At 43.1% G+C, this 15,068-nt stretch overlaps 1 protein-coding gene across 1 annotated transcript in view; it reads right to left on the bottom strand.

The window, feature by feature from the left end:
- Nucleotides 1-15,068, bottom strand: part of MYO18B (myosin XVIIIB) — a 758,252-nt gene that overhangs the window by 151,484 nt on the left and 591,700 nt on the right. Inside the window, exons 36-38 of the mRNA XM_044275382.1 lie at nucleotides 6,043-6,156; nucleotides 3,256-3,372; nucleotides 618-701 (exon numbers count right to left, since the gene is read on the bottom strand). Of these exons, the coding sequence (XP_044131317.1) occupies nucleotides 618-701; nucleotides 3,256-3,372; nucleotides 6,043-6,156 (315 nt within the window). The remainder of the gene's footprint in view (nucleotides 1-617; nucleotides 702-3,255; nucleotides 3,373-6,042; nucleotides 6,157-15,068) is intronic.

Genomic DNA, 15,068 nt, shown 5'->3' with positions numbered 1-15,068 from the left:
TTTATGTGCCCCACAATGTAACTATACATAATAGTGATGTGCAGGGAATGTATGTAGAGGGCTCACAAGCTGACTCACGGATATTCGACCCCTCAGATACCACCAGCATCTGTGTGGTTAGACACAGGGATGGGACTCCCAGCCCTACCACAACAGGTCTGCCTGTTGTGGGGAGAGGGCTTGTAAAAGCTTGTAGTCAGTGATGTGTACAGTGGCGTGCTGGGCTTCAGCGCCGCTGTAGCCAATCACTATCCTCGGCTGTAGACCACTGAGGACAGTGATTGTCTGTAGCAGTCACCTGTTGTTTTCAGGAACATCTCTGTTGTTTGAAAATATGCAGCAGTGGGAGTACCAGAGGAGTACTCAGAGAACAGCGCTGAAGTAAGGGATGAGTGTATGAAGTTTTTTTAATTTTAACACATTGTAGGGGTTTCCAAGACTTTTATTTATCTTGAACAACGCCTTTAACCAACTATTAAACCGAACCTTACACTGAACTTATACAGCATCTCTCATCCTTTAAAAAATAATAGGTGGAGTAGTCACATATATAAGATAATATACTTGCAATATGCATCCAATTTTCAATCTTCAATAATAATAAAAACAAATCTCACCTTCTCCTGAAGACTCTGCTTCTCTTTCTGTGTATCTTCAAGTTTAGTCTGTAGCTCCCGAATATGCGTTATATCTGTTGCAGACTAATTGTAAAAAAAAAAAAAAGGAACAATTCTATAGTTAAAAAAAATATCTTAAATAAAGAATAGTTGCTCATTTACCAGTGTCAAATATTGTCACATTTTTTTATATTTTGCCAACCAGTATGGTCATGGTGAGCTGGGAGATGCCAGCCTCACACTTATAGAGGTTATACAGGATAATAAGAAGTGTTCTATAACACCAGTAATAGAAAAAATATGGTAGCATCTTCATTTCTAAAAAAATCATTGACTTGTTAGTAATGACTGATGCAAGATCTGCAATAATTTATATAGCTTTACTCTTTCTTGTAAGTGGCCAGTCTTAAAGGGAACCTGTCACCTTGACAATTCAGTGCAGGCACCATGTTATAACGCAGGAGGCAATGAGCAGACTAATATATATCTTTATCCGGAAATTATTCAGTATAACTGCTGTTTTATTAATCTTAATTTCTTTTCATTCTGGGCTAAGTAGGCAGTTACAGTATGTTGTCGGTCATGACCATACACTAACCATATACTGACTGTGTGAAATCCAGATTATACTGAATCTTTTCCCACAGTACTATACATCAGTTCAGCTCCTAGCATGCTTCCTGCAGACTGCACTGCATTTTCTGATGACAAGTTGCCTTTAAAGGGAATCTGTCAGCAGATTTGTATCTAATAAACTGACTGACCTGTTACATGTTTGATTGGCAGCTGAAAGCACTCTGCTGTGCCCTCTGCACTTTGACTGATAGGGCCAGGCAGTGAAAATGTGATCACACTTGCTTGGCCCTATCCATCAGAGTGTAGAGGGTGTGTCAGGTGCAGAGAGAGCAGAGTCTCTCGGTGTAATGGCAATACCCCCGATGCTCCTAGAGGCTCATTTGCATATATTAAAACATCATTTTTTTCTCAGCAATGCGGGCACATATGGACATGGGACCAACACAGATGCCTTCAGCTGCCAAGAGCACGTGTAACAGGTCAGAGAGTTTCATAGGTAAAATCTGCTGATAGATGCCCTTTAAGGAGAAGAAGGAGTTGGGTTGTCAACACCTTCTGCTAAGACAGCTACACTGATTTCTCCATACATCTACATTTTAAAATCCACAGCATTATTATATCATACGTCCTGCACAGAGTGTCAAAGGTCATTTATAGAGCTACTGGATTGTTATGGAGGATGCACCAAGATCAGTGATAAAGTTATCTTGCCAAAGCGTCATCATTCTCCTGTGCTAGCCTTTGGTTCTTTCCTGCACAAAGCGCTGCAGTGTTCCACCAAGAACAGTCAATTGCAAAGTTACAGTTCAGTTGGGACATCCTTATCCTGTGCTAACCTTAAAGGCTGTGTCCACCTTTGGGAATATTTTTATAATTGCATTCAACTTATTTTGGGCTAAATATCTTCATTAAAAATGTTGAATAATTTGTCCTCTACAGCTTTTAGTTCCACTGCACCTTTTTACAGCGGCGGCCCGTAGCTACTTCTGCTTCCCTGTTCCTCCCAGTGGGTCTGGTTGCTGGAGCTGCTCGGTCCTTGAATGCAGGCTATGGCCTGCTTGCTGATAAGGGTAAGGACTCTCGCTCTCTGCCCACTTAAGGCACCTTCCCTTGTGGTAAAGTGCCTGAGCAATATGTATGTAGTCCACTAGTATCCTGTTAGGTGTACTATATTTCATTTGTCTGCCCGTATACCAAGTTCTGCCCATTTTATGGATACTGACCCTCCTCTGCCTCCGCTGACCTCTATCTGATCTTCATAGTGACCCTGTGCTGTCCACCTTGACTTTTGGATGTTTATTGAATAGCTCATTCTTTTTTTTGCCCTGACCTCGGCCTGCCCCAGACTACGATTTTGCCTGATCCTTAGGTTCCCTGAACCATTAATTTTTGTCCCCCGTGACTTAGCTGTCAAACTTATAGAGAATACTCCAAGAGGTAGGGGCCTGGTGGTGCTCTTGCAGCAATGTCCAGATCCCTTTATAGGGGTTAAATGGTGAATACCAGGGGACTGCAAAGATTACACCCTTAGGAGTAGCCCCAAGGTTGGTTTACACTGTGGTTCCAAAGCCACGGCTTAACACATTTGCAGACTGTTGCTTCTTAGTGAATCCATCAGAAAGCTGCTCTGACAACTCAATCTGTAGCCCTTATCCGTAATTTCCTCGTTTAAGATAAAAAAAATGTTTAGCTTGATACAAATTTATTGTTGATTTAACTTGTTTTGAAACAGTTCAAAGGACAAAGACACTAGAATTTTCAAGGCATCAATAAAGGTAGAAATATAATTTTAAATCCTGAACTACAAGGATACAAAAGAAGCTGTGACATGCACGTCAAAAAGATTTGAAATATTTGTTCCACCTTACACAGCAGTGTGACAAAGATGTCCCCTCTTGTCATCCTAATGTCACAGTGTTCAATTCTGATCTTTATGAGGTGAGCAATGCACATAACTTTCTATTTCTTTTCGAAAAAATAAATAAATGAGCTTTAGTATGTGTGTCTCCTCTCCATTGACAAGATGCTGTGGATGCCTTTGTTGAAGGTTTTCTGCCTTTACCTGTGCAATGAGTGCTTTGTGTTTCTTCATAAGCTCATTCAGGTCTTCCTGATCCTCATCGATCCTTTTCAGAAGCTCCCCTTTTTCATGCTGCAGCTGGAACAATTGTTCATCAGCCTTTAAATGGGAAAAATGCAATGCTGAGTCTGAAAGTTATTCATTTTACAATAGCACATTCAGGTATCAAATAATGAACAGTTAATACAGGGAATTACGAGGCCACAAAACTTATGCTCTTAATTATGTTCATGCCAAAAGTAACCTCCAAAGTAAAATGTGTCCTCATATTCCTCACTACCGGAATACACAATTTGGAGAGATTGCAAAAAGATTATAGGAGACATTGCTCTGTTATGTTTCTGCATTATAGGGGTTGTCCGCCTTTTACTATTGATGACCTAGGATTCCTCAGGATAGGTTATCAATATCAGAACGGCGGGGGTCCAACTCCCAGCACCTCCGCTGATCAGCTGTTTGAAGAGAAGGCAGCACGTATATGGGCGCTGCCTTCTCTGCTCTGTTCACCTTCTCTGTTCTGGTTACCTGCTTCCATCAGTGAGAAGGTGTGGGACGGCTCTGTAGTATTCATAAGAACAGACGGAGCTGTCCCATAGAAGTGAATGGGAGAAGACGCCATGGGGAGAAGGTTTTTTTTTAGCAGAGAAAAAAGTAATGCATCCAACACATATGTAAATGTAGCCTTAGGCTACTTTCACACTAGCGTTCGGAGCGGGTCCATCTGATGTTTCATCAGACGGATCCGCTCATATTAATGCAGACGGAGGCTCCGTTCAGAACGGATCCGTCTGCATTATAACTTAGGAAAATTTCTAAGTGTGAAATTAGCCTGAGCGGATCCGTTCAGACTTTACATTGAAAGTCAATGGGGGACGGATCCGCTTGAAGATTGAGCCATATGGTGTCATCCTCAAGCGGATCCGTCCCCATTGACTTACATTGTAAGTCGGAACGGATCCGCTCGCCTCCGCACGGCCAGGCGGACACCCGAACGCTGCTTGCAGCGTTCAGGTGTCCGCTCACTGAGCGGAGCGGAGGCTGAGCGCTGGCAGGCGGATGCATTCTCAGTTGATCCGCCTCCACTGAGAATGCATTAGGGCCAGACGGCTGCGTTCAGGGCCGCTTGTGAGCCCCTTCAAACGGAGCTCACGAGCGGACACCTGAACGCAGGTGTGAAAGTAGCCTTATATGTGCCATTTTGATGCCATTTTTTTAGCCCACATCAATACAAAAAAAAGGAAATATAATCTTATCTATGAAATACCTTGTGCTTTAAAATTGACTTCTAACTTTGGCTTCAAAAATGGCATCAACAACTGCATGATGAGGCACACGAGAAAGCACCCTGCAATGATGTCAGCTCTTTTTGGAGTGTGTTAAATATATAAATGGGCCATACAAAAAATACGGTGAAAAACTGTTCCATGTAAAATGCCCGCAAAATACAAGGGGGCACTGCCTCCGACTGGAGAAGCAAAAGTTCAGAAGCGTCAAAACTTCTTTAGTGTAAGAACCGTGAATCTGTGGAATAGACTTCCTCAGGACGTGGTCACAGCAGGAACAGTGGACAGTTTTAAAAAGGGTTTAGATAAATTCTTGCTTAAATTAATGCTTATGAAAATGTGTAGAAATCTGAGTCTTACTTTTTTCAACCATATTTACTAAGTAACTATGTGTCCAATATCAAGCTTTTCGACTGATGGAAAAATGAATCATTCCAGCAAAAAGAAGCACTATGTATAATAACAATACATTAGTAAGTACCTTTTATTAACTTCCTCTACATAATAGATGCTATATGCTGAAGTGACACAACCCCTTTAATATTTCATGTAGATTAATTCTATATATAAATCTCAACTGGCAACTGGGGAAGCGTTAAAAATGTTTTTAAGACACAAAAGTAGCAGTATGCAGTTTAAAATTATGTCTCACAACATATTTATACCATCATTTGTGACATTTAGCCCTTCCCACCACTTTTCTAAAGCAAGTAAAGGGGCGACATTAGTGGGAGGCACTTGGCCTCTAACCGCCCACCAGATTTACTATAATTTACACAAATTTGCATACATTTTATCTCAAGTCTATTCCAGCCACAAGCTGACATAGATTTAAGTTTCTGGTGTACAGGCTGTCAGAGGTGCGCCTGCCTCTTTGAAAATTTGGTGCATCCCACTCCAGCACACAAGGCCATCAAGACTAATGTGGCCAACGCCAGTCTTGATAAAACTCCCCATGATTATTGAAGTGGGATGCTTGTGTGTGAACACTGCCACACAATAGCAATGGATAGAATTGGAGGGCCCCTTTTGTCACTCCGGTGCCAGTCATGGCATTGTGATCCTTGGGACTAAAACGTTTTATAGCGACAGATGCATAACAGAACTATTATATCTAGCTATGCAAGGAAAGAACAGTCTTCAAGGGATAAAATCACTGATTTGCATAGATTTGCATTTAATTTGAATTAGTGCAAATATAATGAATATTTTTGGTTTGTCTATTTATAGTAGTATGCCCATTTTATTATGTATCTAAATAGATTTGTTGGTAAGAAACTATGCCAGGAGAGAAATGCTGGCACGGATCCCGTCATATAAATGCTATCTGCAGCATTCTCTAAACAATAATTAAAACAATAAATAACATTATATAAAGAAATAAAGTGGTAATGTGATACAAAGGTCATCATGTTCATTTACTGGAGAAGCTGTAATCATTTCCAACAGCTTATAGAAGCCAGTAGCTGATAAAAATGTAAATTACCATATTCTTATTCCTGGTAATATTGTCTAGTTCCATGTGTAGACTTTCCAGCTCTAAGCTCAGTGATCTCTGAGACTTCAGGGACTCCGCATTCCTTGCTTCATTCTCTTCAAGCTGAAATAGAGAGGGATAATTTAATGCTGCAGCAGGAAAAGTCAATAGATATCACTGACAAAAGCTATTTTGTAAATCAGAAAAACTAAAGGTGAGATTGAACATTGCATTTTCCTCCATGAACTGGAATGAGCATTTTATATTGTGTCATTTACATCTTTTAACATTTTAAAGGGAGTATTGTGACTATAAACATTTTTTCTGCCAGATTCTGCTTTTGCAAGTACAGGTAGAGCTTGATTGTGAAGTGCTCTCTTCTTTGTCTTGCTTAACAGCCGCTCTCCTCTGCTCTGAGTGACAGCTGTAATGGTCTCTTGTTTGGATGCAATTCATGGTGAAGCCCTTTCCTGGGCACTTGAGAGAGCAGAATTTGGCAGAATAAAAGTTCATATTCACACTACCCTAGATGAGAAATGCTTCACAATAGACGTGTGTCCTGCTCTTCTTAGCCCTTACCTCAGCCCTTACCTTATGCTCAAAACTGCTCACAGACTCTCTTTAACCCTCAAAGGACCAGGCAATTTTCAGTTTTTTGATCCCCGCATTCCCAGAATTTTTTTATTTTTCCGTTCCCGTAACCTTATGATGGCTTATTTTTTGCAGGACAAGTTGTACTTTGTAATGGCACTATTTACAGGTTGCATAAAATGTAGTGGTAAGAGGGATAATAATTCCAAATGCAGTTTTTTTTTTTACAGCCTTTACTGTGCATTAAAATTTACCTGTTACAGTACATTCCTTGTCCAGGGCAGTACTATTACAACAATACACACACACTTGTATAGTTTTTTGTGCATTTTAACATTGAATAAAATGAAAAAAACTTGAAAATAATTGTGAACGGAGATGTGTGATGGCTTATTTTTTGTGGGGCGAACTGTACTTTTCAGTGATACCATTTTGAACTGTGTGTGACTCTTTAATCGCTTTTTGTAAAAAGAATTGGGGGAGATTAGATTGCCCATTATGATCACCGATGGCTATATAGCCATCATTGAAAGCTTCATTTTTAATATGCCATAGCTACTAAAACCTGCTTGAGACTTTGAACTATTAGTACAGTGGTCCCTCAAGTTACAATATTAATTGGTTCCAGGACGACCATTGTATGTTGGAACTATTGTAACTTGAGTACTTGGTTCCAAAGCCCCAAAATGTCATCCCAGATAAAAAATAAAAAAAAGATTTAAGAAAAATAAGCAGATAACCACGATAGATAAAAACAAGTGCTTAGATATAACAGTCAGGAATAGCTGCTTACTAGAAACGAATACAGGTATTTTACCAGAGAAGGGGCCTTAATTGGTTGGATCTGAGTCTAAGACATTATATGTTGAGTCTAGTTTCAACTTATGATCGTTCAGAAAAGACCATTGTATGTTGAAAATATTGCATCCTGAGGCCATTGTATCTTGAAGGACCACTGTATAGTATACAGGTTCCCTGATGTCAGCCCGGGAAGGCTCTTCCAGGAGCGGGATTGTGCAGTTCCTGCTTCTGAACTGCTCAGATCCCATGGTCATATTTGACTACGACCTCTGAGAGGTGAAATTTATGCAATCAGACTTTGGAGCCTTATAAAACAGCAGAAACCCACCAGCTATGGTGCCCCACGCACAAGTGAGTGGCACCATGTTTAAAGAAGCGACTTCCACCGCACATGTACGGCGGAGATCGCGAATAGGTTAGCAAGAGTAGCAAGCTTTCTGTTTACACCAATTCCTTTCAAGGAAATGATATGATGGCTCAAGTGAAGCCCTTACCTCTGAACTCCTGACAGCTCATAAACATTCATTATTGCTCAATTCTTATGAAACTAATAAGAACTTTTGTTTCAGGTTAAAGGGTCTTCTATCAAAGCTGTATCTGTGCATTACTAAGAAGAGTCTGTCTCCAGTCTTCTATTGAGCGCTGAAGACTCCTGGGTGTAAACAGTCAGATAGGCAGGGTGATAGAGAGTGATAGTTAGGCCATACAGTATGTCCATATTGAGGGACTGAGATAGTCAGGCTTGGACTGGCCCACAAGGGTACAGGTGAATCCTCCGGTGGGCCCCTGAACAAGGTGAGCCCCTAGTCTCCACCCCCTGCACAAGTTGAACATAACACAGTAGACTTACTGCACAACATACATTCACTGTACAGCACCTCAACCAGCCTATTTTCACATAAAAAACTTGATAGATTACACCACGCAACAATGATTTTGCTACTGAGAGAAAAACATGTGATTTATACTAAAATGGGCGCGCTGATTCCAGAATTTGCCTGACACGTCTAGATTTTAAGTTCTACATGCAAAGCCTATTCAGTTATAAAATTACTTCATTATATTGGAAATACTCCAATGGACATGTCCAGACCTGTCCGGACGCACTCAGACTGATGTCAGCAGTTAGTATATAAAGCAAGCTGGACAGATTTTGATAAAGTGATCTGTTATAGTGCTATCAGTATTGAAACTTAAGATTGATAAACGCAAATGTGTTAACGATCCAGACAATTTCTGCTACATATGTGGCAAATACACTACTTATGATCAGAGCAAGAATCTGACAAAGCGAGTGTATCTTGCTTACATGTATTACTTTGACTGTAAGGCCTCATGCACACGACCGTTGTGTGCATCCACGGCCGTTTTTCAGTTTTCCGTTTTTTTTCCGCTGACCCATTGACTTTCAATGAGTCCATGGAAAAATCGGAAAATGCACCGTTTGGCATCCACGTCCGTGATCCGTGTTTCCAGTCCGTAAAAAATATGACCTGTCCTATTTTTTTCACGGCCAACGGTTCACGGACCCATTTAAGTCAATAGGTCCGTGAAAAATCACGGATGCACACAAGATTGTCATCCGCGTCCGTGATCCGTGTCCGTTTTTTCCTATCATTTCAAAGGCAGACTTGACTTAGATTTTTTTTTCCATTTTTCATGTCCGTGGATCCTCCAAAAATCAAGGAAGACCAACGGAAGAAAAAACGGACACGGATCACGGAACAATGTAAACCGTTTTTGCGTACCGCAAAAAAAAAACATCTGTGTGCATGAGGCCTAAAACTGGAGATCAAGATAAAAGCTGGGCACCTCATGTTTGTTGTACTGTGTGTTACTCTTGGCTAACGCAGTGGTTGAATGGTGAAAGGAAAGGGATGGCTTTTGCAGCGCCTATGGTTTGGCGTGAGCAGAAAAATCACCATTCAGACTGTTACTTTTGCATGACTAAAATCGCCAGATATTCAAAGAGAAACAAGTCACAAATTGTGTATCATACGATGTAGAGAATCCAGTGCTTGCCCCTCCCACAGCAGGAACAGCAATTGAAACAGACGGTTCTGATCCTGATGAAGAAGATGTTGATTGTCACAATGTATTTCCTGATCCAGAACAACTGGAGGGTCAGCCGCACTTGCTGAGCCAATCAGATTTATATGATCTGGTAAGAGATCTGTCATTATCTAAAGAAAAGTCAGAACTGCTAGCTTCTAGACTTCAGGAATGGAATTGTGGTCACAAAATGTCCCTGTAAGCTGCTCTGTTCAAGGGAAAAAAATCTCTTTTACATCTTTGCGGACATTGGTGAACGAAAGCAGGCTTGGACTGGCCCACAGGGTGCAGGTGAATCCCCCTATGGGCCCCTGAGCAAGGTGGGCCCCTAGTCTCCCACCCCCTGCACAAGTACCACATAACACAGTAGACTTACTGCACTACATACATATATACAATGTACAGCACCTCAACCAGCCTATGCTCATATAAAAAACTTGATAGATTATTAAAGAAACTCCCCATTGTATTATCATAGACTCAATCAGAGTTGAGATGACTTCAAGGTGTGAAGGAAACCTAGCCTCTTTTCCCCAGGACCTACCTTCTCAAATTTACTGCAGGGACCCCCATATTCAATCACCTGGTAGCATCTTACTGCTGTGTGAGCAGATAATATTTGAATGTATCTTTACGTTGGGCCCACAAAATAAATTTTACTGGTGGGCCCTAGGTACCCCAGTCCGACTGGAAGTTCCATTAACTAAGCTTTACAAGCTGATCAGCCACCGTGTATACAGGCTTGTTGTGCATTAACACCCGGTGAGGCCTGTAGGTAAGCAATAAAAAGCTGAAAATAGGTACAAATCACGACCTTTTTGCAGCTACTACCAATAAAAAGGGTTATATTTCCAATCTTGTACAAATAAGGCGATTACAAAGCTCTGCAATTTAGCCTGTGACTCGGCTCAACAAAAAACCTGCCCTACGCTCGCACCTAACTAGTTGTCTGTCAGAGGCGTTCTTGTGCAGCCGCAGCAGAACATGATGGAATTATTTCTGTGTGATTCGCACAACGAGAACAGCCTCAGAAATGAAACTCTATTTTACACACGTTCACAGACTTCATGAATTATTTTTACGAACAGATGGACAGTTTGAGCAAATGCTAATTCCCTTCTGTTTCTCAGCTCTAGAAATGTATGAGAAAGTCTGAAGGTTAGCGCAGTATTTCATTTCCAAGCCTCATGATGAATGGTATGCGCACACTCTACTTACTTTTCTCTGCTTGCTTTAAATAACATGAGACGATCAAAAGTTCTTCATGCACAGTGATAAAAGTTTTTATAGGATGCAGAATTCAGAAACCTATTGGATACAGAGCATAAGGATTCTGGGATTGTCACTTCCTCAATCAGCCTCTTTAAAAGGTTGAACATTGACTTATAGAATAGCTACTAGTGTTGGTCGAGCACCAAAGTGCTCGGGTGCTCGATTAGAACACCTCGGGATGCTTGGGTGCTCTACTGAGCACCCGAGCACAATGGAAGTCAATGGGAGAACCCAAGCATTAAACCAGGTACCCCCTGCTCTGAAGAGGAGAGTGTCTGGTTTACAGGAAAAGGTCATAAATTTATGGAAAAAACTGTTAAATTGTTTGAGAACAGCATGGGGAGGATGTCTGGATGCATCTTGGACTCCCAGGTCGCTACTGGGAAAGATGTTGTCCGAATAGTATGCCACTTTTACAGACTATCAATAATACGCACAAAACCAAAGATAAAATCGATTTTACAGGAAAAATTGTTAGGAAACATTCTTTCCTGTATATTTACTTAGTGAAAGTAAATTGAAAGTGCTGCCAAAAATTACAAGGAAGAGGCACTCCGATACAACCTGTATATCACATAAAGGAGGGCCTATGCACTAAGTAAAAGGGATGACAACAATTACAAGGAACCAGAACTCCAATACACCCTTTATTACACATAAAAAAGGGCATCATACACAAACGTAAAAAAATTTAAATAGATGGCCTGCTGGTGACCCTCAAAAACATTAGGAGCAAGGGCCTGCTGGTGACCCTCTAAAACATTATGAACAAGGGCCTGCTGGTGACCCTCTAAAACAGTATGGGCAAGAGCCTTCTGGTGACCCTCAAAAACATTATGGGCGAGGGCCTGCTAGTGACCCTCTAAAACGATATGGGTAAGGCCCCATGCACACGGCCGTTGTTCACAGCCGTGTGCGGGCCGTGGAACCGCGGCCTGGATCCCTCCTGAGAGAAGGAGCGCACGGCGTCACTGGTTGCTATGACGCCGTGCGCTCCCTGCTGCCGCCGCAATACAGTAATACACTGGTATGATCTATACCAGTGTATTACTGTACTGTGCCGGCAGCAGGGAGCACACGGCGTCATAGCAACCAGTGACGCGGTGCGCTCCTGCTCTCAGGAGGGATCCAGGCCGCGGTTCCACGGCCCGCACACGGCTGTGAACAACGGCCGTGTGCATGGGGCCTTAGGGGCATGCTGGTGACCCTCAAAAACATTATGAAAGAGAGCCTGCTGGTGACCCTCAAAAAAAATATGGGCGAGGGCCTGCTGGTGACCCTCTAAATTATTATGAGTAAGAGCCTGCTGCTGAGCTGACCCTCTAAAACATTAGGAGGGAGGGCAGCCTAATGGTTTGGCGTGAGCAGAAAAATCACCATTCAGACTGATACTTTTGCATGACTAAAATTGCCGGATATTCAAAGAGAAACAAGTCACAAATAGTGTATCCTGGCTGTGAGTCTGCTCTTAAACCAGTATCATACGATGTAGAGAATCCAGTGCTTGCCCCTCCCACAGCAGGAACAGCAATTGAAACAGACGGTTCTGATCCTGATGAAGAAGAAGATGTTGATTGTCATACTGTATTTCCTGATCCAGAACAACTGGAGGGTCAGCTGCACTTGCTGAGCCAATTAGATTTAGATGATCTGGTAAGAGATCTGTCATTATCTAAAGAAAAGTCAGAACTGCTAGCTTCTAGACTTCAGGAATGGAATTGTGGTCACATAATGTCCCTGTGAGCTGCTCTGTTCAAGGGGGAAAAAAAAATCTCTTTTACATCTTTGCGGACATTGGTAAATGGAAGCAGGCTTGGACTGGCCCACAGGGTGCAGGTGAATCCCCCTATTGGCCCCTGAGCAAGGTGGGCCCCTAGTCTCCAACCCCCTGCACAAGTACCACATAACACAGTAGACTTACTGCACTACATACATACTGTATATACAATGTAGATCATTAAAGAAACTCCCCATTGTATTATTATAGACATGATCAGAGCTGAGATGACCTCTAGGTGTGGAGGAAACCTAGTCAGTATCCTCTTTTCCCCAGGGCCTACCTTCTCAAATATACTGCAGGGACCACCATATTCAATCACCTGATAGCATCTTACTGCTGTGTGAGCAGATAATATTTGAATGTATCCTTACATTGGTCCCACAAAATAAATTTTACTGGCGGGCCCTAGGTACCCCAGTCCGACTGGAAGTTCCATTCACTCAGCTTTACAAGCTGATCAGCCACCGTGAATACAGGCTTGTTGTGCATTAACACCTGGTGAGGCCTGTAGGTAAGCACCTGTTTGACCAGCAATAAAAAGCTGAAAATAGGTACAAATCACAACCTTTTTGCAACTACTACAAATAAAAAGGGTTATATTTCCACTCTTTATTGTTAATTTTTCTAAGAGTCAACCGGTCAAAATTTTCAGTTGACAGGCGGGTGCGCTTATCAGTTATTTTGCCCCCAGCAGCACTAAATACACGCTCTGACAAAACGCTGGCAGCGGGGCGGGCAAGCACCTCCAAGGTGTAGAGCGCTAGTTCATGCCATGTATCCAGCTTGGACACCCAATAGTTGTAAAGCATTGAGGGATCACTGAGGACACTGACACGGTCTGCTACGTACTCCTTCACTATCTTCCCAAAATTTTCCCTCCTTGAGGCAGCGCATCAGGTTGAGGGTGCTGGCGGGGTGTCCTAAAACTGTCCCAGGCCTTGGAGAGTGTTGCCCTGCCTCTGTTGGAACTGCTGTGTGTTCCACTCGTATCCTCTCCTCGGTTGGCCAAGGAACTACGTATTCTGCAGGCAGCGTTGTCAGCTTGAAATATTTGGAGACATTTTTTCACAAGAACCTTCTGGTATTGCACCATTTTGCTCATCCTCTCCACCACAGAAATGAGAGATGAGAAGTTCTCTTTGTAGCGGGGGTCGAGAAGGGTGAACAACCAGTAATCGGTGTTAGCCAAAATGCCGCTCAACATCTGTGTTGATTCCTCAAAGTTTGTAAAAACTCACAGAGGTCAGACATCAATGCCCACTCGTCGCTTGTAAAGAGCGGAAGCTGACTAGAAAGGGGACGACCATGTTGCAGCTGGTATTCCACTACTGCCCTCTTCTGCTCACAAATCCTGGCCAACATGTGAAACATGGAGTTCTAGCGCGTTGAGCTGGCAATTGCAAGCGCTGCTGCAGCGTTGCCAGACCGACGGAAGCTGTCGCTGACCTGAGGAAATGGGCACACACGCGGCGCACCTTCACCAGTAGCTCAGGAAAATTGGGGTAGGTTTTGAAAAACCGCTGAACCACTAGGTTGAATACGTGGGCTAGGCATGGTAAGTGTGTTAGCTTGCGGAGCTCCAAAGCCACCACCAAGTTACGGCCATTATCAGAAACAACCATGCCTGGTTGTAGGTTGAGTGGCGAGAGCCATAGCTAAGTCTGGTCCCTTATCCACTGCCACAGCTCTGCGGCGGTGTGCTGTTTGTCACCTAAGCAGATCAGTTTAAGCACGGCCTGTTGCTGCTTCCCCACTGCAATGCTACACTGCTTCCAGCTACTGACTGATGTCTGACTGGTGCTGCAAGATGATAATTCAGAAGTTTAAGTGGAGGAGGAGGAGGAGAAGGGGGGTTGCAGCCATTACCGTAGGTGGTGGCGGAAAACATGATGGAAGTAGGGCCCGCAATCCTTGGCGTCGGTAGCACCTGTGCCATCCGAGGGTATGACTCGCTCCCGGCCTCCAAAAGTGTGCCGTCAGGGAAATGTAGCGTCCCTGGCCAAAAGCACTTGTCCATGTGTCAGTCATTAAGTGGACCTTCCCAATAACTGCGTGGTCAGGGCACGGGTGATGTTACGGGACACATGCTGGTGTAAGGCTGGGACTGCACACCATGAAAAATATTGGCGGCTGGGGAGAGAGTAACATGAAACAGCCACCGCCATCAGGCTGCGGAAATCCTCAGTGTCCACAAGCCTAAATGGCAATATTTTCAGGGCCAGAAATTTGGAAAGGTGTGCATTTAGTGCTATGGCCTGTGGGTGGGTGGCTTGGTATTTGCGCTTTCGTTTAAAGGCCTGGGGTATAAACATCTGTACGCTGTGCTGGGACACAGAAGTGGATGTGCTATCTGATGGTGCTTGCCAAGGTCCAGGTGCAGGGCGGGAGGCATCCGGGCCTGCGTCTTGGACAGGGGATTGGCCAGCACGTAACACACGGGAAGAGGAGGCAGTGGTGTGACCCGCAGACACTGATTGTGGACCCAGGCATTTTGCCCACCTATTAATGTGCTTTGATGCCATATGGTGGATCATGCTGG

Source organism: Bufo gargarizans, chromosome 1, assembly GCF_014858855.1.
Source record: "Bufo gargarizans isolate SCDJY-AF-19 chromosome 1, ASM1485885v1, whole genome shotgun sequence".
Classification (NCBI taxonomy): Eukaryota; Metazoa; Chordata; class Amphibia; order Anura; family Bufonidae; genus Bufo; species Bufo gargarizans.
This window is presented reverse-complemented; position numbering and strand designations above follow the sequence as displayed.